The sequence below is a fragment of the Saccopteryx bilineata genome, chromosome 4 (assembly GCF_036850765.1).
Source record: "Saccopteryx bilineata isolate mSacBil1 chromosome 4, mSacBil1_pri_phased_curated, whole genome shotgun sequence".
NCBI lineage: Eukaryota > Metazoa > Chordata > Mammalia > Chiroptera > Emballonuridae > Saccopteryx > Saccopteryx bilineata.
In genome coordinates, this window is record NC_089493.1 from 217,618,630 (window position 1) to 217,644,770 (window position 26,141).

General features: G+C 38.9%; 1 protein-coding gene across 1 annotated transcript in view; it reads left to right on the forward strand.

The window, feature by feature from the left end:
* Nucleotides 1-3,163: 3,163 nt before the first annotated feature.
* Nucleotides 3,164-26,141, forward strand: part of ADGRV1 (adhesion G protein-coupled receptor V1) — a 729,252-nt gene continuing 706,274 nt past the window's right edge. Inside the window, exon 1 of the mRNA XM_066273806.1 lies at nucleotides 3,164-3,309. Within this exon, the coding sequence (XP_066129903.1) occupies nucleotides 3,288-3,309 (22 nt within the window). The 5' untranslated portion in view covers nucleotides 3,164-3,287. The remainder of the gene's footprint in view (nucleotides 3,310-26,141) is intronic.

Here is a 26,141-nt window from a genome sequence, read left to right on the forward strand (position 1 = left end):
TGAGCTACCATTCAAATAAATGATATGATATGGCAGAGGGGCCAAACATATGAACATCTTTGGGAACAGTATGCCAGACAAAGGGCAAAACTTGTGCAATGGTTCTGAGGCAGGAGTGATTTGGCTGAGTGTTTGAGCCAAAGCAAGAAGGTAATTGTGTGGGGCAGCAGTGTTAGGCTTGCTCGCTGGTTTACCGGCTGCAGTCACTTTGCCTGATGGTGTGTGGGCTCGCAGTAGCACCACATGTGTACAGCCTATGAAGACTCCATAGTCTTGCGCTCAGGGGGATTGCAGATGGCGTATTGCCTGCCTGCCACTGTGAGGTGCCATTCTTGCTGTTTCTTTGCCTGACAAGTGGTTTTCCCCGCCTGTGTGCTTGTCTGCTGTTGTGAGACTTTATTAAACGTAATGGCCCCAAAGCTTTCCAGCTCCACAGTTTCTCTACCATCTGCCCAAATCCAGTGTGGACCTGCTTGGTCCTGGCCACTGGCATTATACATTGTGATAGTAATACAAAAAGAGACTGTTAGAGGTAGCTGGAGAGGAAAAGAGAGACAGAATCATGTGGTTCTTTTGGTTCATGTGAGGAATTTGGATTTAAAAGCGATGGGCATTCATTGAATACTTTTAGTGTTTGATAGCATCTATAGTACATCACATTGTCAAATACCTGGGCTAAAAATACCACCTAGCCTGACCAGGCGGTGGCGCAGTGGATAGAACGTTGGACTGGGACTCAGAGGACCTAGGTTCAAAACCCCGAGGTTGCTAGCTTGAGCACGGGGTCGCTGGGCTGAGCGTGGGATCGTAGACATGACCCCATGGTCACTGGCTTGAGCCCAAGGTTGCTAGCTTGAGCAAGGAGTCACTTGCTCTGCTATAGCCCCAACTCCCCCCCCCCCTCCAGTCAAGGCACATATGAAAAAACAATAAATGAACAACTAAGGTGCTGCAACGAAGAATTGATGCTTCTCATTTCTCTCCCTTCCTGCCTGTCTGTCCCTATCTCCCCCTCTCTCTGTCTCTCTCTTTGGCTGTCACACACACAAAAAACAAACAAAAAACAAAAAAACCCCAAAACACCTAAACTGCTTGCTGTGTTTTTTTGTTTTTTTTTCCAGAACAATGATCAACAACACCTTGGAGAAGCCTTCACCATTCCATATAATCGCATTCTCTTGGTATATCTCTAGCACTCTCTGGGAGTGCTTTTTTTTTTTTTTTTTTTTTTTTTTTGCTTGGCTTATTCTACTTCTTGGTTCATTAAACTTTAACTGCAGGGAAAGTGTATGCTCAGTGAACTAAGAGTTGTGCTTTAGAAATTGTTGTTTTTCCCACAGGCCTTCAGCTTCCTAAACACTAATAATTGTTAATAAATGACTCAGTTCCTTGAGGTAGCTTTGAGAAGAAAGTGAGTGTAAGTTTCATTTTCACCCATCACACTGCCTCAGGCAATGTCATACATAGAGTGAAGATACATGCTAAGTTAAGTCCAGTTCTAGGAAATGTGTTTAATGACAGTCTTGGTGAAACAATGATTAAGACAGAATAATTTGTTGATAGACACAGACTTTATCAGGGTCTTGACATTTAAAGTAACATTGAGCCACAAAAAAAAAACCTTTAAGCATTTTAATAATGGAATAAAACTGGATTGAATATAAATTTTAGTAAGACATTTTAAATAATCTAGAAGCTGTAAATTCATGGGGAATAGTAACAAAGTAAATGCATGTTTACATTAATAATGTAAGAAATCATTTTTTGAATTTTTTCCTGCTTTTACATTATCACTACATGAATAACTAACTTAGTATTTTGACTTTAAATTGTCTCAAGTTTCAGTTTTTCTACTTCAGGATAGGGCTGAGTGTGTCTGTGTTTACTCTTTCAATCTGCCCCATGGATTTACAGCTTCAAGGTAGAGTTCCATCTTTGTAGCTGAGCCTCACAGGAAAGCTGTTCAATCTCCTTGATCATTGAGATTGCTCTTCTCGCTACCTGTTCTTACCCCTTGAAGAACAACAGCACTTGCATTCCCACAGTTTCTGTAAGAGAATCCTTTGACAGCTCTAAGATGAGACATTCAGCAACTGCTCCAAAGTAAATTAGTACAACTGGACAGCAGTTTGCCGCTCAAAGTAACTATCTAGTTATTCTTAGTGTTAGGAAGGGTGACACATGCTTGTATTTGCAATTAGGGGACCTAGGACCTAGTCCTGCTTCTGCCTTTAACTCAGCTAGTTAATCAGCTCTTATTTTAATTTTTTTCCCCATGTCAAGTCAGCGATGAAGTGGTACTGGACTGCTAATTTAAGTTAGTCTTTAACCTCTCTCCTGGTTTGAAATTTCTTAGAATGCTGCATGTGTTTTAATCTCTGGGTAGAGGGGATTTGCATGTTGTTGATGATATAGTCTAACCCTGGGACTAATTGCCAACATTTGTTGAGGGTTTACCATATGCCAGGTGTACTGTAAATAGTTACACTCCACACACTTCTCATTCCTTTTAACAGCAGTATGAGGCAGGAATTAACAATGCTATTTTATAAACGAGGAGACAGATAAGTTACCCAGATAAGCGTATATAGGAGTAGGTCCCTCACTTCTACTATTTCATCAATTTATGTACACATTCTAATGGGATGTACATTTCAGGCGTGCTTCAGTCAAAGTTAAAAGAAACGTGCAAGACTCAGTAAATGGGTTTTCTCCCCGGAATGAAAACTGTGTATTGTTTACAGGGCGAAGTGCCCCACTGTTTAGGTGAGAAGGTTTCTTGTACCTAATAGGACAGACTAGAAAGTTTAGTCAAAGCCCACGGTAAGAAAGCGCACACCGCGCACTCCGCTGGAGATGCGCGGGCAGAGACAAGACTCGTGAGTTTCCGACCGCACTCAGGTCAGCTTAAGCGCCTGCCTGCTGGAAGAGTCCATTAAGGATGGTCAAGGCAGGGTGTTTCCGACGCCGGAGCGCGGACCTGGCTGCACGCTGTGCAGACAGGGCGCACTGCCTTGGGTAGCTACCCCCACTCCGCTGGTCAGGTGAGCGCAGCCCGGGGACCCGCGAGTTCTATTGGAGCAGACAGAGCGGGGGGTGGGGAGCAGGGGGGGAATGGGGGGGGAGCAGGGGGGGAATGGAGGTGGGATAAAGGGGAGAGAATGGAGCCACCTTCTTGACCAGATAGCGGCAGAGTAAGCAATCCTGGCGCAGCGTGGGGACGCGAGGGCGAGAAAGAGCGAGGGTGTGTGAAAGGAGGACCAGCGGGGACCGCAGGGCGCGCGCGGATGTCGGTGTTCCCGGGGCCAGGTAGGCTCTGACAGAAGGGAAGGTGCTGCGATGATCCCGGTGCCTCAAGGGAGCGCCGAAGCGTCCGTGGCGGGCGGGATCGCTGCTCCTCACCTGTTGCTGGAGGTGGGAGGAGAGGGCGCGGGAGGCAGGCGCGCTCCAGACGCGGCGGGCTGCGGCTAACCTGGCAGGACTGCCCGCGTCCACCCTGCCTGCGGCTGCGGCTGTGCGGTGAGCGTGCGGTTTCTGCCCCCCGCCTCTTCCCGAGCTGCTTGATCTCAAAGAAGGGAGAAGTGAATAAGCAGAGGAAAAGTTTCTTTTCTCTTTCCGCTAATTGAAACCCGAATCCTGGCTTTACTTAAAAAGTCGGTTTGGAAAATAACCGACCCAATGCGGCACCCCATAGGTAATAATAATGAGAAGGTTGAGATAAACTTGTTTTTATGTTCCAAAATAATCTCTGCATGGAAGTACTTTCGATGAAATGTATTGATTTCAGAGGGTTTAGAATTATTCTGGAACTTTGTGTGTTGTGTGTACACATTTTAATGTTTTAAATTATTTTAAAATTGGTATTTTTTAAAGAACTAAAACATAAAAGAAAAAACTTGTAAACACAGACAACAGTAAGTATGGTGATTACAAGAAAGAAAGGGGTTGGGGTTAGTTGAAGGGGAAATAAATGGCGATGGAGGGAGACTTGATTGAGGTGGTAAACACACAATAGAGTGTACAGAGGATGTGTTATAGAATTGTACACCAGCAAGCTATATACTGTTATTAAGCAATTCAGTTCTGATAAACTCAATTCAAAAGGATAATCAAGCATAACAGAATAATCCAAATACATTTATTGTGCATACCTTTCTGTAACTTGTTTTATCAACTCAATAATAAATTTGTTTTGTTAATACACACACAAAATTAAAACAGCACTTATTGCAGCATTCATTGGGAAAAAACAATGTTAATGTGGTATATTAACTTATGTTTAACTTTTTTTAATAAACTTTACATTTCACAAAATCCACAGTCTTTAAAAATGTGTAAATGTGTTTGTGTATAAACTGCACACTCTTAGAAACTGCTAATATCAGGTTTAAGGGTACATAATTACTTACAATTAGAATAAAGCTAAAAAGTGGGCCTTAACCAATATAATATTATTTAAATATTCTTGCTGAACTTACTACCTTAAATTACGCAAAAGAACTAGAAAGAACCAACCCCCCCCCCAAAAAAAAACAGACATTTAAGGTGGGGAAAAAGATGTTTTAGTTATGATACAAATGAACACTAGCTATTTATTTTTGGGTAATTTTCTAGGTTACAGGGAAGTGCCAAATACTCTCTGAATTGTATTATTATAAAATATATTAAATGTATGGATCGGCCATTAACTTACAGTGACTGGACACATACCTATCCTCCGGTCCTTTGTTTATTTATAAAGTAAAAGGACTGGACTAAGTGATTGAAAAAACTTACTTCAGCCAGAAATACGTCAAGATTATAGTTTTTTAAAAGTAACTTAAATGTATACACTAAAAAAAAGTTTGAATCCTATCTCCATGTTCTTATTTCCATGTTGAGTGATGTTAGTAATGATTCTATATTGAATGCCTGATATGTAACAAATTCTGAGAAGTGCTTTATATAGATTATTTTATTTAACACTCACACCACCACTATAAATTAAATGGTATTAGCTCACCTTATAGATAATGACTCTGAGGCATGGAAAATTTAAGCTCCTTTTCCTGAGTTCCCCAGTTAACAAGAGCTGGATCATGGATTTAAAAAAAATTTTTTTTCCTGGGTGCTCTGATTATCTACACTATACGGAATGTGATGATTAAGAGTTGAAACCATCTATAAACAACTAAGAAAGCTAAGAAATAATCTTAGACTAAAATTTAAATCCATATGTGGTGGAGGTGACTTATGTAACAACACTGAGTCTTGATATCCGACACAAATGATATATCACTCAATATTTATTATATTTTCATAACAGTTGTAGTTTTATGCTGTCCATATAGTGATCTTATATTGAATACCAATTGCATTCATTGTAAAAAATGATAACATGAGATATATTTGAAACACAAATGCTTTTATGATAATAAAAAGAATGGTCACAAATAACATAGGAAGGCATAGGCTAATGTTAAGCAAAAGTATTTCCAATAGCGTTCTGCTTGGAGGTGCCCTAGCCCAGCTACTCAAAGAAAGAGAGCGGTCACAGCAGAATTAGCTGTGACTAACCTCTTTTGTTTGTGCTCCCACGATAAATGATAATAGTATGCCTCATTTATTGAATGTCTACTTTATGCCTAGAATTCTACTGGGTCCTTTAAATAGACTAACTTTACATTTAATCATCAAATACTATTCTCCTGATTTGTAGGTGAAGAAACTGGTGGGATGCACAAAGAAAATATATTCTGTCTTTGATTAAGTGTTTGATCCTTTATTGTTCAGAAATTCGTAGGCTGTGAACACAACGTTGAAATCCTTAACCATTGGAGGAGACTTGGAGCCAAACTAGACCAACCCCTTTATATTTGGGAAACTGAATCCTAAAAATGTTAGGAGACTTACTTAAAGTCACATATTCTGTTTTTCCATTTATGATTTTAGTTATGTGTACCTTCCCTTACACTAATAAGTGAGAAGTATGTCTGCAGGTTAACTTGGTCATTACATATTTGGTTTATTGTCACTCAGCCAGATGCTGCCTCCTGCCCTTTTTATATTGCTATCCTACCGTTATTGAAAATGTTAGTGTTGTCCCAATTAGGTTACAGAATCTCTGAGGACAGTGACTGTATTATGTATTTCTCAAGTAACTCTAGAGTTTAGTAAAATGGTCAGTATATTGAATAAATGGCTGTGTTACCTGCTGACCTGTGACAAGTCATTATTTTATGCACTGGGTCCAAAATCTGCGCAGTGGAAGCACTGTGCTGTCATCATCACCTTTACTGCATGTAGGAAACAACTAAACAATTTATAGGTGCTTTTAAAGCATACTGAGCTCCTTAGATGATGACTGTTTAATCTGATTATAAAATGTAGTGTTACCATGGAGAGATTTGCATGGGCATTTCCCCAGTTCTGTGGGGGAAGTCACAGTTAAGTGCTAACTCAGCTGAGTAGGCATCTCTCTCTCTTTGACTTGAAAATAACTTTTCCTCTGCTTGTAAAAATAATACAAAGTCATGAAGGAAATTCAAACAGTACAGAAAAAAAAAATCACCAGAAACTTCATTGTCTAAAGGTTTTGGTAAACATCTAGCTAATGAGACGTCTTTCTCCCCTTAACTCCCACTGAATCAGAGAGCTGAATTATTTATTGAAACCATTTACAGTTTAAAGTTCTATTTTGTTTTATTATTCTATCACTTTCAGTCAGCTCAGACTTCAGATAAATAAAGATAGTTATTGGGAAATGAAAATAAACATACTACTGATAAACTGGACTCATTCTACCTTAGGCAGAATTAAGTAGTAGGGAAAGTGGATTTCCCCATGCATACATGTCTACTTTTCTCCCTTCATGAGGCAGGATTGGAGGGGGCAGAAGGCATTTGCATGTACATATATGGAGGGGTCCCCAGTGTGCCAGGATGTCAGGCATATCCAAGAAGCCCCAGCACCTGTGTTCTGTTGCCCTGATAGAGGTGTGGCAGAGGAGGAGAAGGGTGGTGCTGGACATGGGAGGTTGTGACAAAGGCTGTGTTTTCTGACTCCACTGTGACACACTATACACTTTAAAGTGTACCAGACCAAGTTTCTCACCCAGCTTCTGGGCAGGTGGTCATGGGGCTTTTCTGGTGCAATCAGGTTTATGTCTGGCTATACCTCAAAATGAGAGCAGGATGCCAATAGGGCATTTCTCATTCATTTATTCAGGATTCTAATAACCCAGAATGGACTCTCTTTCATATAAATGTGGAAACTGGCTTTTAGAATAGGTCATAAATGAGTTTTGAACTAATACAAAATGATTAGGTATAAAGGGAGGCTGAGAAGCTCTTAAAATGATAGCTCTTTCATGTGCACTTGAATGTGATTGCATTGAAAATATTCATGTTTTAAGGATTATATTATTTGATTATTTTAATTTCATAAATTTGTTATTCAAAATTTCCTCTCCCTAGGCACATTTTCTTAATTTGCACTATATATTTGAGCATAGAATTCTTTCATGCTTTACTTTATTAGGGGCTTAACAGGGCTTAACTCCAACCATCTGTTCAATCTTGGCTCGTCAGCACATTGGAGGTGCTGGTTGGCCTAAATACATTTTACACATTTTAAAGGTTAGGGAAAGTGCTACCTTTATGAATAGATTTCAGATTATTCTCAGCAAGACAATAGTGCAGAGGTAGAGTAAAAATGCATTTTATTCTTTGAAGCACAAGGTCCCCTATCTGTCTTTATTTTTGCTGAAAGGCAATTAGCATTTCAACTAGCCAATTTGGTTACATGCAATGTAGTGCCTCGGTTTATAATTTGCTGTTCTCTGGGTCTGTTGAGGTCTGGCTCTTATGTAATCCTCTCCAAGTAGCCTTCTCTCCAGCACAGTTATTGTTGCTGGTCTTAAATAACTAATCAACAGAGTTTTCCTCACCTTCAACTGTAGGGCAAGGAAAATGAAATGCCAAGTTAATAAGGAGATGATTGTAATTATTAAATAGTCATTATTGAAATGTGGCATAGGTTGAAAGATTCCAAATAGCTTCAAATAAAATGCAGCTTCAGAAAACATTGTGGGTGCCTGACCTGTGGTGGCACAGTGGAGAAAGTGTCGGCCTGGAACACTGAGGTCGCTGGTTCAAAACCCTGGGCTTGCCTGGTCAAGGCACATATGGGAGTTGATGCTTCCCGCTCTTCCTCCCTTCTCTCTTTTTCTCTCTCTCTCTCTCCTTTCTCTCTAAAAATGAATAAATACAATCTAAAATAAAATTGAAAAGAGTGAATTAAAAAAAATACATCGTGTGGCATTCTTAATAGTAGTTTATTTCTGCATGTGGAATGCACAATAAATAGAGGGTATATATATATGTGTGTGTGTATATATGAATTAATATATACATTCACATATGAATATAAATATTCATATATATGAATTAATTAAGATGACAAAATTAACATAGAAGAAGCAATTCTTAAGTATTTATTATTGAGTATGCTTTTCTTCAGGAAAGAATTCTATGGGGAATATGTCTAAAAGGGAAAAGAACTTTTTTCTTAAGTGTTAGGAGTTTTATAATTTCTTTCTTTCTTTTTTTTTTTTTTTGTATTTTTCTGAAGCTGGAAACGGGGAGGCAGTCAGACAGACTCCCGCATGCGCCCGACTGGGATCCACCCGGCATGCCCACCAGGGGGCAATGCTCTGCCCATCCGGGGCGTTGCTCTGTCACGACCAGAGCCACTCTAGCGCCTGGGGCAGAGGCCAAGGAGCCATCCCCAGCTTCCGGGCCATCTTTTGCTCCAATGGAGCCTTGGCTGCGGGAGGGGAAGAGAGAGACAGAGAGGAAGGAGAGGGGGAGGGCTGGAGAAGCAGATGGGTGCTTCTCCTGTGTGCCCTCGCTGGGAATCGAACCCGGGACTCCTGCATGCCAAGCCGACGCTCTACCACTGAGCCAACCGGCTAGGGCCAAGTTTTATAATTTCAAGTCTAACATTTAAGTATTTCATGCATTTTGAGTTTATTCTTGTATATGGTGTAAGAAGGTGGTCTGGTTTCATTTCTTTGCATGTATTCAGTTTTCACAACACCGTTTATTGAATAGACTGTCTTTACTCCATTTTATGTTTATGTTTCCTTTGTCATATATTAATTGACCATATAGGTGTGGGTTTCTTTCTTGGTTCTCTGTTATGTTCCATTGATCTATGTGTTTGTTTTTATGCCAGTACCATGCTGTTTTGATAACTATAATTTGTAGTATAGTTTGATATCAGGTAGTATAATACCAACCTTGCTTTTCTTAAGATTGCTGTGTCTGTTCAGGGTCTTTTGTGGATTTATATACATTTTTGGAATATTGATTACAGTTCTGTGGAAAAAGCTGTTGGTATTTTGATAGGGATTGAGTTGAATCTCTAGATTGCTTTAAGAAGTATGTACATTTCACTGATGTTAATTCTTCCTATCCATAAGCATAGGATATGCTTCCACTTATTTGTATAGTGTTCATTTTTTTTCTTCAATGTCTTCAAATTTTCTGAGCAGAGGTCTTTTACCTCCTTGGATAAATTTATTCCTAGGTATTTTTATTCTTTTTCTAAATGCAATTGTAAATGGAATTGTTAGTTTCTCTTTCTGATAGTTCATTATTAGTGTATAAAAATGCAACTTATTTCTGAATGCTTTATATCCTGCTACTTTAGTGATTTTATTTATCAGTTCTGGTACTTTTATGGTGAAATCTTTAGGGTTCTCTATATATTGTATTATGTCATTTGTGAAGAATGGGTTTTATTTTTTCCTTTTCAATTTGGATGCCTTTTATTTTTTCTTCTTATCAATTGCTGTGGCTAGGACTTTCAGTACTATGTTGAATAAGAGTGGTAAAAGTGGACATTCCTGTCTTGTTCCTGATCTCAAGGAAAATGCTTTTAGCTTTTCCCTGTTGAGTATGATATTAGCTGTGGTTTGTCTCCTATGGCCTTTATTATGTTGAGATTTGTTCCTTCAATTACCACTTGGCTGAGAGTTTTTAAATCATAAATGAGTGCTGGATTTTATCAAATGCTTTTTTCTGCATATCTTGATGTGATCATATGATTTTTATTATTCATTTTGTATATGTAATGTATTTTGTTAATTGATTTGCAGATGTATTAGCCTTGCATCCCAGGAATAAACCCCACTTGATAATGGTGTATGATATTTTTAATGTATTGCTGGATTCAGTTTGCTACTCTTTTGTTGAGGATTTTAGGATCTATGTACAGTAGGGATATTGGCCTATAATTTTCTTTTTCTTGTAGTGTTTTTATCTTGTTTTGGAATTAGGTTAATATTGGCCTCATAAAATGAGCTTGGGAGTCGGTCCTTGAATTTTTGGAATAGTTTGAGAAGGATAGGTGTTAGTTCTCCTTTGATGTTTGGTAGAATTCACCTGTGAAACCATCAAGTTTAAGACTTCTGTTTGTTGTGAAATATTTTTTTTTCTATTTTTCTGAAGCTGGAAATGGGGAGAGACAGTCAGACTCCCGCATGCGCCCGACCAGGATCCACCTGTCACGCCCACCAGGGGGCGACAGTCCGCCCCTCCGGGGCGTCGCTCTGTCGTGACCAGAGCCACTCTAGCGCCTGGGGCAGAGGCCAAGGAGCCATCCCCAGCGTCCGGGCCATCTTTGCTCCAAAGGAGCCTCGCAGCGAGGGGAAGAGAGAGACAGAGAGGAAGGAGAGGGGGAGGGGTGGAGAAGCAGATAGGCCCTGGCCGGGAATCGAACCCGGGACTTCTGCACGCCAGGCCGACGCTCTACCACTGAGCCAACCGGCCAGGGCGTGAGATATTTTTTTATATTTATTTATTTTAGACAGAAGAGAGAGAGAAAAGGGGGTAGGAGTTGGAAGTATCAACCCGTAGTAGTTGCTGCTACTGTGTGCCTTGACCAGGCAAGCCTGGGGCTTCAAACTGGTGACCTCAGATTTCCAGATTGTGGCCCGATCCACTGCGCCACCACAGGTCATGCTGTTGTGAGTTTTTTGATTACTGCTTCACTTTCACTAGTTGTAATCTGTCCAGATTCTCTTGATTTTTCCTGATTAAGTTTTTGGAAGAGTGTGTATTTCTAGGAATTTATCCATTTCGCCTAGATTATCCAGTTTGTTGGCATATAATTGTTCATAATATTTTCTTACACTTTGATTTTCTTTGGTGTCAGTTCTCGTTCATTTCTTATTTTATTTGAGTCTTCTTTTCTTGACGTGCCTGGTTAAAGGCTTTGTTAATTTTGTTTATCTTTTCAGAGAACTGTTTATTTCTGCTCTGATCTTTATTATTTCCTTTTTCTACTCACTTTGGGATTTGTTTTTCTTTTCTGGTTCCTTTAATTGTAAAGTTAGACGGTTTATCTGAGATTTCTTTGTTTCTTGAGGTAGGCCTCCACACTATTAATTCCCTCTCAGTGAGTCCATAGATTTTGGGTGTTGTACTGTCATTTTCATTTGGTTCAGGGTATCTTTTGATTTCCTCCCTGATTTCATGGTTAACCCATTCACTGTTTAGTTACATGCTACTTAGCCTTTATGTCTTTGTGTGTTACTCAGTTTTTATCATGTGTTGATCTCTAGTTTTGTACCATTATTGTCACAGAAGATGCTTGATATGATTTCAGTCTTCTTACCTTTATTGAGACTTGTTTTGTGTCCTAACATGTGGTTTATCTTTGAAAATGTCCCATGTGCAGTTGACAAAGCATCCAAAGCTGCTGCTTTGGGGTGAAATGCTTGGAAGATATCAGTTGAATCCATATAAGGCCACTGTTTCATTGTTAACTTTCGTCTCTGGAAGATCTGTTCATTGATGTCAGTGGATGTTAAAATCCCCTATAAAACTGTATTACTGTCAGTTTCTCTCTTTATGTCTATCAAGAGTTGCTTTACATATTTAGATGCTCCTATTACGTTGAGGACGTAAATGTTCACAAGGGTTAAATTGTTGGATTTATCCCTTTATCGCTATGGAATGTCCTTTGTCTCTTACTGTAACCTTTGCTTTGAAGTATAATTTGTCTAAATATTGCAATTCCAGTTTTTCTTTGTTCCTCTTTGCTTGGAATATCTTTTTCCATCCCTTTACTTTTAGTCTGTGTGTATCTTTTGATCTGAAGTCGGTCTCTTGCAGACGGCATATATATGGGTCTTTTAGCTACCCTATGTCTTTTTATTGAAACATATAAGCCATTTACATTTAATGCTATTATTGATAAGTATGTAGTTATTGCCATTTTATTACTTATATTTGTGTTTTCTGCACTCCTCCTCCCCATGCCTTCTTAAAGAAGTCTCTTACATTTCTTGTAATACTAGTCTGGTGCTGATGAATTTTTGTAAATTTTTTTTTTTTCTCTTTCAATTTTAAATGATACCATGCTGGATAAAGTATTCTTGGTTGTAAGTCTTTGTTTTTCAATACTTTGAATATTTTGTGACAGTCCCTTCTGATCTGGAAAGTTTCTGTTGAGAAATCAGCTAACAGTGTTATGGGAGCTCCCTATAGATAGCAAACTCTTTCCCTTTCTCCTTTTAATATTCACTTTGCCTTTAACCTTTGCCATTTTAATTATGATATGTCTTGGTGTGGGTGCCTTTGGGTTTCTCTTGTTTGGGACTCTGTGCTTCTGGGATTTCTGTGACTTTTTTCTTCAGGTTAGGAAAGTTTTCAGTCATTATTTGTTCAAATAGATTCTTTTTTTTTTTTTTAAATAGTTTTTTTTCTTTTTTTTTCTTTTAATTTATTTTATTTTATTTATTCATTTTAGAGAGGAGAGAGAGAGGGAGAGAGAGAGACAGAGAGAGGAGAGAGAGACAGGGGGGAGGAGTAGGAAGCATCAACTCCCATATGTGCCTTGACCAGGCAAGCCCAGGGTTTCGAACCGGCAACCTCAGCATTTCCAGGCAAATAGATTCTCAATCATTTGTTCTCTCACTTCTCCTTTTGGTACCCCTATAATGTGAATGATGTTATGCTTGATGTTGTTCCAGAGGTCCCCTAAATTATTGTAATTTTTTATTTCTTTTCCTGTTCTGATAGAGTGTTTTCTGCTATCTTGCCTTCCAATTCACTGATTCAGTCGTAAACATTATCTAGTTGGCTAATTTCTTTTATAGTGACGTCTTCATTTCAGTTATTGTGTTTTTTCTGATTTTTTTTATAGTTTCTGTGTCCTTTTTTATGATTATTATCTCTTTGTTTAAAATTCTCACTGAGTTCATCTATTCTTTCCCTAACTTCCTTGAGCATCCTTAAAACCAGTGTTTTGAACTCTATATCTGAGAGACTGCTTTCCTCCATTTCATTTAATTTTCTTCTGGGCAATTTTCTGTTATTTCATTTGAAAATGTTTCTTTGTTTACCCATTTTGGTGCCTTTCTGTGTTGTTTTCTATGTATTAGGTAAATGTGCTCTGTCTTTCAGGCTTGGCAGGGGGGTCCTATGTAGTAGCTGTCTTGTGGATCTCAGTAGCACAGTCTCTGAACATCTGAGCCAGATGCTTCAGGAATACCCCTTGTGTGGGTTGTGTGTGCCATCCTTTTGTACTTGAGTTTTTTTCTGTTGACACATTAGTGGGTTGGACTGACCCTTATACTGGCTGGCTGTAAGAATTGGCCACAACCACAGTATATAAGCTGTTGTTCTGGGGCTGACTCCTCAGAGCAGGATTTGCTCCAACCAGGTCTGGTGCCTTCTCTTGAGGTATGATGCTTGTAGAGCTAATTGGGTGGTGCTCTGTTGTGGTTTGAAGCCAGCCCTCAGGTGTGCTGGTTTTGGGGCCTCTTGGGAGGGTCTCTGATGCAGGTCAATGTCAGACACTGCCTGTGACTGGTCCAGTGTTACCTATTATGAGCTAAAAATGACTTGTGGTTTGTGCTGCCTGTTCTGTTCTTGGCTCTGTGTGAGAGGGGCCATGCTGTGAACCAAAGCCAGCTGCAACCTTTTGCTGACTTTCCCAATCACTAGGCCTTGGGAAAGTCAGCAAAAGGTCCAAGGCACCCCAAGACTTGTCACCACCAGCCAGCTACCTGTAAGGCTCAGCACTGAAAGTACCTTTGGTGGTATGTGAATTGTATTAGGCATGGTCCCAGGGAGTCATCAGGGTGGGGCAGGTGGTGTTCACCATGTTAACACAGATTCAGATTTGACTTCAATTCTTCACAAGAGTGCACTCAGCAAAAATCTCAGGTTACACCAAGGCCAGCCACCACCTGTATTGTGCCTAAGAAATTTCCAGTAGGATGGGGTGTCAGGTAGTCATCAGGGTAGAGCTAGTAGAATTCACCAGGCTAATGTAAATTTATTTATTTATTTACTTACTTTAGTATACACATATGAGAGAGGGAGAAAGAGAGAGAGAGAGAAAAGGGGAGACGGGGGCAGTCAGGGACAGACAGAGAGGAAGGGAGAGAGGTGAGAAGCGTCTATTCATAGTGTGGCACTTTAGTTGCTCATTGATTGCTTTCTCATATGTGCTTTGACTGGAGGGCTCCCTCTGAGCCACTGACTCTTTCTCAAGCCAATCTTTGGGCTCAAGCTAGTGACCATGGGGTTATGTCTGTGATCCCACACTCAAGCTGGTGAGCCCCATGCTCAAGCCAGATGAGCCTGTGCTCAAGTCAGTGATCTTGGGGTCTCAAACCTGGGTCTTCAGCATCCCAAGGCCAATGCTCTATCACTGCACCACTGCCTGGTCAGGTGGCCAATGCAGATTTAGATTTGGTTTGGTTGTGTGTGTGAGGCAGAGCTTAACACAGGGAACATGGTGGCTTTCCCACAAGCCCTCGTTTGAAGCCACACAACTCAGATTCTTTCCGTATATCTCTGGCACCCCTCTTCCCTCCCATCCCTACATGGCTTGATGGAGTCCCTCAAGGTTTTTAAGAAAGACTGCAATGCTGGCCCAGGCTGTTTGCTACCAAAAGAGTCTCAGGCTGTGCATGAGTTGGGTAGGGCAGGGTCTCAGGGAGTCATCAGGATGGAATTAGTAGTTCCAGGCTACTGCAGATTTAGATTTGGTCATGTAGGGGAAAGACTCAATGCAAGAGATACCACCTGTTGACTTGGGAAGATAGCACCAAACAGGGACAATGGTGGCCATCCCTCCAGTCTTTGCCTTGCTGTCACACAACTCAGTTTCTCCCTGTATATCTCTGGTGTCCTGTGAGCCCCTGTCCCTTTGCTGGAGACAAGGTGAGTGCTTGTGATGAGAGTTTGTGCACTGTCCTATTAAGAAGACAACTGGGTTTCCAGTAGCCTTCTGTCTCACACTCACTGCATCACTGCTGATTTTCACAGCCAGATGTTATGTGGACTCTTGCTAGCACTTGTGTTCTGGGCTGAGAATCCTGGTGTGGGGCTGAAGCCCCTTGCTGGTCAGTGGGGACCTCTGCAGCTGAGACATCCCTCCATATTCTAAGCCACACAGTGTGAGTGAGGAACTGGCACGTTTTGTGTCTCCGTTCCTTCTACTGGTGTCCGTGGGTTTCTTCTTTATATCTGTAGTCATAGGACTTTTGCAGATGGTTATTCAGGTTGATTGTTTTGTAATTTAGTTATAATTTTCATGCGGTCATGGGAGGAGGTAAGGGCAGCGCTGACATACTCTGTACCCTTACTGTATTTAGTAAAAGTGTGGGAACTAGCCCTGGCCGGAAAACTTGGTTGGTTAGAGTGTCATCCTGATTTGCAAAGGTTGCCGGTTTTTATCTGGTCAGGCCACATATAGAAACAGGTTAATGTTTCTGTCTCTCTCTCTCTTTCTAAAATCAATTAAAAAAAATAGTGTGGGATCTAGACCCAAAAGCTTAAGTTTGTATTCTGCTTTGCATTTCCAAGGTATAATTTTGATAAATATATTTTTTTAATTTATTTTTTTTACTTTTATTAATTTTTAAAGAGGAGAGAGAGAGAGAGAGAGAGAAAGAGAAGGGGGAGGGAGGAGCAGGAAGCATCAACTCCCATATGTGCCTTGACCAGGCAACCCCAGGGTTTTGAACCGGCGACCTCAGCATTCCAGGTCGACGCTTTATCCACTGCGCCACCCCAGGTCAGGCCGATAAATATATTTAATCTGTCTGTATCTCAGGTTCTTCATCTGCAAATGAGCATAATAGTGACTATCTAATATTTTAAATGATTGCCATGAGAATCAAATGAGTTAACACATGTAAAGCAATTAGAATAGCGCCTAGCACTTGGTAAAGTTAGCTACTGTTAGCTCCTACTGTCACACACATGAAATCCCAATTATTGATTGAGTTGTCTAAAGCAGTGGTCCCCAACCCCCGGGCCGCGGACCGGTACCGGTTCGTGGGCCATTTGGTACCGGTCTGCAGAGAAAGAATAAATAACTTACATTATTTATGTTTTATTTATATTTAAGTCTGAACAATGTTTTATTTTTTTAAAATGACCAGATTCCCTCTGTTACATCCGTCTAAGACTCACTCTTGACGCTTGTCTTGGTCACGTGATATATTTATCCGTCCCACCCTAAAGGCTGTTCGGTGAAAATATTTTCTGACATTAAACCGGTCTGTGGCCCAAAAAAAGGTCGGGACCACTGGTCTAAAGGATACTTCCATAGCTTCTTTTGCCTCCTCTAGATTCTTGAAGAGGATTTAAATTTACCTTGAAGCTACTAGAGCTCAAGGTTTAGGCACTAACATTTAAAAAAAATTGTTTTGTAGGCTATTATTTTTGTATTGTTAGCACATTCTCTGTTCTTTCTATTTTCTAATGTAAGTGCATCCTTGAGGAAGTCTTCTTGAACCTTCAAATTGGGTTTTACATTATTCAGGTTCCTATTTCCATTATGTTTGCTGCTTTGACCCATGATTCTTTCTAGGCCTTGCTCTTCAAAATTTCCAAGATGTGCTGCTTTACTTTTGTTTTTATTTTTAATTAATTGAGAGGTGGAAAGGCTGAGCCAGACTCCCACATGTGCCTGAGGCAAGCCCTCTACCAGGCAGTGCTCTGCCTGTCTGGGCCACTGCTCTGTTGCTCGGCAACTGAGCTATTTTAGAACCTGAGGTGAGGCCATAGAGCCATCCTCAGCACCGGGGACAACTTTGCTGAACCATTCCAGCCATATCTATGGGAGAGGAAGAGAGAGAGAAATGGGTGGGGGATGGAGAAGCAGGTGGTTGCTTCTCCTGTGTGCCCTGACCGGGAATTGAACCTGGGACTTCCACATGCCAGGCAAATACTCTACCACTGAGCCAACTGACCAGGGCTGGTTTTGGGTATTTTTAATATTTAAATAAATTATATTCAGAGCCCAAGGAACCTATGCTATTCACTTTTGGAATTTGTTGTGAATTTTTATAAACCTTGCCTATATGCTCAAAAGAACATTGTAGTCTCTGATTATTGGGAATATATTCAGTAAGTCTGTCAAATCAAGCTTATTAATGGGATAGTTCAAATCCTCCTTTATCCTTCATTATTCTTTGTACTTGCTATATCAGAGAGAGAGAGAAAGAGAGAGAATGAATGAAATAAATTTCTGCACTTCTCTTTGAAGTTCTAGCAATTTTTGCTTTATATATTTTAAAGCTGTGTTTTAATGTATCATCTGGTAAATTTACATTTTTACATATAGTGACTATCTGTAGAAATGCTGTTTGCCTTGAAGTTTATTTTGACTGTTAGTAATTGATACCCATTACATTTTAGTAGTATTTTCCTGTTATCAACTTCATAAAGAAGGAAATGATCCCAGAGAAATCCAAGATACAGGGAATGTTGACTAAGTAGAGAGAAAACCTTTGGATAAATGAAGAAAATACTAGTCATTGAATTCTATGACCAATTCCAATGTTAAATATTGAAAGGGAAACCAAAATATAGCTTATATCATAAACAAAATATAACAGTAGTGAGGTTTGCATGACAGGTGGTTAGATTTAAATATTCTAAGATCCTTTTATTGTTCAACAGTAAGGTGAAGATATTAACTATAAACTTTAAACAAGTTTACAGGACAAAGAATAATCAAATCTACAACCACAGCAAAAGAAAGCAAGAAAAGAGAAAAAACTGTTTAAGTGAAGGACAAAAAGCACAAAATTAGATGGTAGGGAAAAATCTAAATGTAAGACTAATTATAATAAGTGAATATAAATTGAACTTTTCAGGAAGAATGTGGAGATTCTCAGGACCAAAAATATAGAAATCAATGACATATTCTCTACAAGACAGACATTCAACGTAAGGACATAGGATGGTTGAAAGCCAGAGAATGCAGAGAGAGAGAATCAGCCCCTAACAGTTTTCTATTTAATATTGTACTCTCCTACTTGAAAAGGAGCCCCAAATTATATATGCTTCAGCCACAGCCAACCACCAGAAAACTTAATGGCTTACAATAACCACCGATTTTGCTTATGAATCTGTCACTTGGGTAATGCTTGGTAGGGCAAGCATGGTAAGAGTGGGAGCTGCCAACTTTTAAAATTTGGGCCTGGAAGCTAGTTCAGGCCCATGCACTTCCACTGAATTCTGTAGTCAAATGGCCATGGAGCTTAGATTTAAGAAGAGAGGACGTATAGCTTGCTTTTCAATGGAGTAGTGTCCAAAATTGTGGATCATACTTTAAAACTGCTGTTGTTATTAATAAAAATAACAAGAAGAGTATTATCATGGACTACTTTGTTAAGGTGTAGCAGTTTTGGAGAGGGTGTGGTTTCTGGGGGGGAAATCCACTTTGTCCTCCTGATGCCAGTATATTCATGCATTATTTTTCAACTGGAGTTTTCAACTGAGGCACTAAGAAAAAAATGTTTATGTTAGATGTCAAAGTGAGTTGTGAGAAATTATTGAGACTCAGAATTTCGAAGAATGTAACAAAAAATGAATTGCATAACCTTTGAATTTCTTCATATTGAGTATATAAAAAAAGTCAAAAGATTGAAGTCAGAGATATTTTGAGAAGAGATTATATTGGAGAAGCATGGAAGTCTAGGAGTGTCTTTTATCTCATGTGTGTCTGTGCCTCAGCTTAAGTTTGGGAAGGAGGGCTTTGGCTTCACAAAACTCCTTGGAGAGTTTGATTTGTAGTTGAGGACCACAGCAAAAAGAGGTACAGAATAACTTCTAAGATAGGTGAGGTGGCCTTTGGCAGAAGGATGGAAGGTAGGTGGTGTAATAAACTTTATACTGTCATGTCGTATATGTCGTATCTGGTTCTCTGACTTCAGTGACACTAGGAATCAGCAGTGGGTTTAGGTGGTAAAAGCGTAATCAATCACTCCACTCACAAACTATCCATGAATCACCCTCCCCAGCAATTTTATTGAGATATAACTGACATATAACATTGTATTAGTTTAAGAAGTATGACATAATGATTTGATATACATATGTATTGCAGATGGTTACCACAGTAAGTTTAGATAATATCTATCACCTCACATAGTTACAGATTTTTTTTTTCTTGTGATGAAAACATTTTTTCTTTTTCAAGTGGGAGGAGGGGAGATAGACAGACTCCTGCCTGCCCCCCAACTGGGATCTATCCAGCAACTCCCATCTGGGGTGATGCTCTGCCCATTTGGGGCCATACTCGCAACTGAGCTATTTTTAGCACCTGAGGTGAAGGCTCGGTGGAGCCATACTCAGCGCCTGGTGCAATGTGTTCGAACCAATTGAGCCATGGTTGTGGGAGGGGAGGAGAGAGAAAGAAGCGGAGAGGGAATGGTGGAGCAGCAGATGGTCACCTCTCCTGGGTGCCCTGACCTGGAATCAAACTGAGGACATCCACATGCTGGGGCAATGCTCTACAACTGAGCCAACCAGCCAGGGCCTGAAAACTTTTAAGGTGTAGTATCTCAGCATATTTCAAATATACAATACAGTGTGGTTAACTGTAGTCACCATGCGGTGTGTTATAGCCCAGGACTTACTTATCTCATAGCTGGGAGTGTATATCTTTGAACATCTTCATGCATTGCCCCCACTCCTCCTCTCGCCTTTGACAACCAGTAGTCTGTTCTGTTTCAATAAATTTGGTTTTTTAAGATTCCAAATACAAGTGAAATCATACAATATTTATTTTTCTCAGTATGACTTATTTCACTTAGTAAAAGGCACTCAGGTTCCATCCTTGTCAAATAAGACAAGATTTTCTTCTTTTTTATGGCTTGATTGTATGTGTGTGTGTGTGTGTGTGTGAGTGATTCTAAATAATGATGCAGTAAACATGGGGTTGCAGGTATCTCTTTGAGATTTTGGTTTTTTTTTTTTTTTTTAAAGATTTTATTTATTCAATTTTCAGAGAGGAGAGAGAGAGAGAGAGAGAGAGAGAGAGAGAGAGAGAGAGAGAGAGAAAGGGGAGGAGCAGGAAGCATCAACTCCCATATGTGCCTTGACCAGGCAAGCCCAGGGTTTCGAACAGGCGACCTCAGTGTTCCAGGTCTACGCTTTACCCACTGCGCCACCACAGGTCAGGCCAGATTTTGGTTTTTATGGATACATACCCATAAGTGGAATTACTGGATCATATGATAATCTACTTTTACTATTTTGGAGAGCCTCATAATATTTTCTTAAGTGGTTGCACCAATTTACATTCCCACCAACAGTGTAAAACTACTTTTTTTGTATTTTGTATTGTAGCCATTCTAACATGTGTAAGATGATGTCTCATTGTTTTGATTAGCATTTCCTTGATGATTAATGATGTTGCCCACCTTTTTATGCCTTTTTTGGAAAATGTTTATTCGGTTCTTCTACCCATTTAAAAAATATATATATTTTTGGTATTGAGTTGAATGAGTTTGTTATATATTTTGGATATTAACTCCTCATTAGATATATGATTTATAAATATTATCTCCCATTCTGCAGAATATCTTTTCATTTTGTTGATGATTTTCTTTGCTGAGCAGAAGATTTTTAGTTTGGCATAGTCCTATTTCTTAGTTTTGCTCTTATTTCCTTTGCTTTTGGTGTCAAATCCAAAAAAAATCATTGCTAATGTCAAGGAGCTTACCCCCTGTATTTTTTCTTTGAGGAGTTTTATGGTTTCAGGGCTTGTATGCTCAAGTCTGTAATCCATTTTGAGTTTTTATTTCATTGTTTTTGCCCATGAATGATCTTTTTAGGAATTGTTTCTTAACTTTTTTTAAAAACTCTTTCATTTTTGGCACATTAGCTGGAATTCTTGAAGAACTTTTTCCTTAACAGCTATTTAAAGCTATTTGATTACTTGGAAAGGAGTTTACCAGGATAGATAGGATAAATATTTAATTCTCCTCTTTAAATGTTAATTTCAGAGAAAAGAGTTGATGCCCTAGTTACTTTCAGTGGTGACCAGTGAGATTTATTTATTTATCTAGTTATTTATTTTAGTATTCTTATAAACATCAGAATTTATATACTCAATATATTTTAAACAATTGGAGTCATTACCCTTTTAGATGTACACACATTTCAGTCCTTAGACAATGGAAACACTTTCATATTCTTTTGTCCCATGAAATTACTCCATTAATCTTTGATTGCTTCTCTGCTGATTGGTACAAGATATTCACGTTCATTTTGCATATTTTCTTTTCCAGACTTCAGTTATTTCTCTAATAAAAAGGAGCCTTGTTTCTTTTAGTGGGAAATGGTGTTTAGAGACAATAATCTGGGCACTAGTGAATATTGTTGCTGAATTGACATTCTTCTAAGCCTTTCTAATGAAGAGAGTCAGGAAATATGTATTTTTTAAAAAAGATTTTTAAATGCTTTTATTTATTGAATTTTAGAGAGAGAGAGAAGTGGTGGTGGAGGAGCAGAAAGCGTCAACTTGTAATAATTGCTCTTGTATGTACCTTGACCGGGCAAGTCCTGGGGTTTCAAACTGGTGACCTCAGCACTCTACGGTTTGATGTACTATTCACTGTGCCACCACAGGTCAGGCAGGAAATACGTATTTTTGTAAAGAAAAAAGTCATGAGGTGCTACTGATATTTTCTTTTCTTTTTTGTATTTTTCTGAAGTGAGAAGCAGGGAGGCAGAGAGACAGACTCCCGCATGCACGTGACTGGGTTCCACCCAGCATGCCCACCAGGGGGTGATGCTCTGCCCATCCTGGCTGTTGCTCTGTTACAACCGGAGCCATTCTAGCACCTAAGGTGGAGGCCATGGAGCCATCTTTGTAATTGTATATGTCCTTAGACTTTATTTTAAGAGCAGGCAGTCAGAATACCATGTTTTAAAGTTACTAGAAATAATTATTTTGTCTGCATGATTATATGTCAGTTGTATACAGTTGCATCATTTGTTTCAGTTTGTTTTTGATTGTGTAGTTTTTATGTTTGCAAAAGAAACATTGGGAACATAAATGAAGGGCTAGTAAAGCTGGTTACTCATAAGGAGAGGAAAGGAATAGTTAGATGGAAGTGAGAATTCTCTATACCTTGTTGTATGAGTTTATGCTTGTTTTTATGTAAATGTTATATATTGTGAAAATAAAATTTAGGTTAAAAAATTATACTTGAAGATATCAAATAGTTTGGTATATGAATCTGGAATTTAGATAACTTTGGCTGGAGATGTAAACTTGGAATATTATTTTATTTCCTTCTTATTGACTTTATTGGGGTGACACTGGTTAACAAAATTACATAGGTTTCAGGTGTGCCGTTCTATAACACACCTCTGTGTGCTGTACTGTGTGTTCACCCTCACCCCAGGTCAAGTCTTCATCCATCACCGTTTATTCCTCCTGTGGAGACTGTGTTAAAGCAGTGAGGGGAATGAGATCACGGTGACAGCGAGTGTAGACGAGAAGAATTCTGGGCCTGGGAACTGGGATATTCTATTATTCAGAGATCGGGAAGACGACAAGGATCCAGCAAAGGAGGCTGAAGGATACCTAATGAGTGAGAAGGAAAACCACATTAATGTGGCATCAGGAAACCATGTGAGAAAGTGACTCTAGAAGAAGGGAGTGACCACCTACCTGCCTTTTCCGACAGTTTTTATATTGCTTTCCTGCTGTACATCCTAAGCCACAAGTGAGTATGTAAAGAATTACAGGAGGTAGGTGAAGTTAGGGAAATGGGAGATATTTAGAGTGAGAAGGAATGTGCTCTGATAGCGGAAGAGCAAGTCCAAGTTAGAAGAGAAATTCAAGTAAGCTAATTTTTATAAAACTTTTACTCTTAAACTACCTTCTAATAACCTTAACCTTCTTAGTTTCTTTTGCAAAACTTAAAAAGAACTACTAAAATAGGATCCAGTTAAAATTTAAATTTGGAAGAAAGAATAAACAAAAATGTATTGTCTTTCATGAATTATAAAAAATATACAAAGAGAAAAATGATACAGATATCTTTTATTTAAAGTCAATTGATTAGCCTAAATTTTATATTGAAGGACAGGTCAATTAACATGATAGAAAGTGAGGGCAAAGTGGGTGGTATAACTTCAAAGTATTCTGTACCCTGAACACATTGATCAAAGGCAAATTATAAGAGAAGCAAGTCTGAGGAAGACATTGCATTATTAGAAAAAAATTCCTTGTATTTCAATTTATGACACCAGATCTCCTAAGGCAAAGTCAGGAGATGAAAGATAATGTAGTTGATGCACACAATGAATTCTGTTAAAGGCTTTTTTTTTTTCACTTGTGAATTTTCTTCAAAGGGAAGTTTTAGGTATAAAGGATTTCATAGAAGGATGTGAACTATGCATGTGTTGGGTGGGGAGCTATGTGTCCTCCAGTAATGTATTGTGGCTGCAAGAAGAAAATGGAGACTGGAAGATGAGGAAGCAAACAAACAGCTTAGGTCAAGTACAAAGATGATGAAAGATTTATTTGTCCATATTCTTGTTTTGATTAAATGATCTTTCTGCCATTTTATTTTATAAAAATTCTTGGGCACTAAACATATCCAGAAATTCCCTATTTTGACAATGGGTTGGGGACATATTTATAAGATTCTAATTATAAGGTTACAGCTCTTAGGTTTTAATTGAGCCCTGGGGATTTATATCCACAATTCTGGTGTTAGAATGGGGGTGCTAAATGATCTTAGTTTTAGGGTTTAGTTTCAGAGTAGTAATTTTTGGTATTTTGCTTTACAAAAACATTCATAAATGACCAAAATAAAACATATTCAGTGTAGGAACTATGGAAAATGTAGACAAGAATAAAGAGCAGAAGCACTAAAACTTCTCTACCTAGGGCTGACACTGTTCTTCTAGTTCTTTCTATGTGTGTACTCACGTGTAGATGTAAGTGAATGTGTGTTTAGTATTGATTTTTATGTAAAGTATTTTATTTTAGATTAACATATTGCATTATAAAATTTATTTAAAATACATTATATTTCATAATGTGATTTTTAAATCATTTTAAATAATTATGTCATAAGAATTAAAATGACATATTTGATGTAGGGAATCAGTGTATATTAAAATGGAAGGCTAATGAGATATTTTTAAGTTATCCATTACTGCATAAATAAACCACACCAAAACTCAGTGGCTGAAATTAATTTATGATGATCTCTTATGGTTCTGGGGTAAGAAGGGCTTAGTTGGGCTCTTCTTGCTTGGTGCCTGTCATTGAATTGCAGCCAGATAGTGGCTGGGGATGCTTAATCAGTCACATGTCTGGTGTCTTGGTTGTGATGTTATGGCTGGATATTACAGCCATATATCTTTCCTTGCAGCCTACATGTGGCTAGCTTGGGCTTCCTCAGTGCATCGTGGTGTCAAGGTAGTCAGGCGTCCTACATCGTAATTGACTGCTGCTGGGGCAGGCATTCCAAGAGGACTGGGCAGAAGCCTCAAAACTTCTTCTGATCTTCCTTAGAATACCCAGAATATCATATATCATATGTCTGCTGCAGTTTGGCCAAGCAAATCACTAAAGCCTAGATTTAAGGGGAGAGAAATTAGATTCCACTCTCAAGGGGGGGATAGCAAAGATTTTGGAGCTATCTGAAATCTTACACGTGGCCTCATCCAATTCTAGAGTAGAATAATGCACTCTCATTCCAACTTGCTGTAATAGAAGACTCACATCAGCCATGTTAGATATTTATTTAACTATTATTACTTGAGAAATGGATACTTGTATGTTTATTTTTAACTTTTTAAAAATAAGAATGTTATCATAGTATAATATTGTATTTTCTTTTTTACCCTTGAATATTTTCTCATGTCTATAAATATATATATATATATAATTCTGTTTTTTTTTAAAATTTTTTTTTAAATTCATTTTTAGAGAGGAGAAAGAGAGGGTGAGAGAGAGACAGAGAGAGAGAAGGGGGGAGGAGCTGGAAGCATCAACTCCCATATGTGCCTTGACCAGGCAAGCCCAGGGTTTCGAACCGGCGACCTCAGCATTTCCAGGTCGACGCTTTATCCACTGCACCACCACAGGTCAGACTATATATATAAATATATATATATATATAGTAACAGAGACAGAGAGACAGGAAGAGGGACAGATAGGGACAGACAGACAGGAAGGGAAAGAGATGAGAAGCATCAATTCTTTGTTGCAGCTCCTTGGTTGTGCATTGACTGCTTTCTCATATGTGCCTTGATGGGATGTTGGGGGGTATAACAGACCGAGTGACCCCTTGCTCAAGCCAGTGACCCCATGCTCAAACTGGTGAGCCTGCGCTCAAGCTGGCGACCTTGGGGTTTTGAACCTGGGTCCTACATGTTTCATTCAGACACTCGATCCACTGTGCCACACCTGGGCAGGCCTATAAATATTATTTGTTAAAGATTTTCAATGACTTCGTAGTGCTCTGATATACTATTTCTTAAAAATCAGTCTTTACACAAAGATTATCTACTAGTGTTTCTATATTAATGACAAAATAATTTTAATTCCTCAGCTGAATTGCAAAGAGGTTAAACAAACTGATATAAAGGGCTAAAGTAACTAGAGATCTGCTAAAGGAAAAGCGTAACTGCTGATGGCTCATTACTAAGTGGCCATTAGAGAATTGTAAATGACTTAAAAAGTCAGCTAATCAGGGACTTTTTAAGTGAATTTGTGTTCTAGTTGCTAAAAATTATTCCACATAGAGTTCTACTTCTTGATATGTCTTTGTGGAAGTTTTGGTTTTGTTAATGAATTGGGTAAAT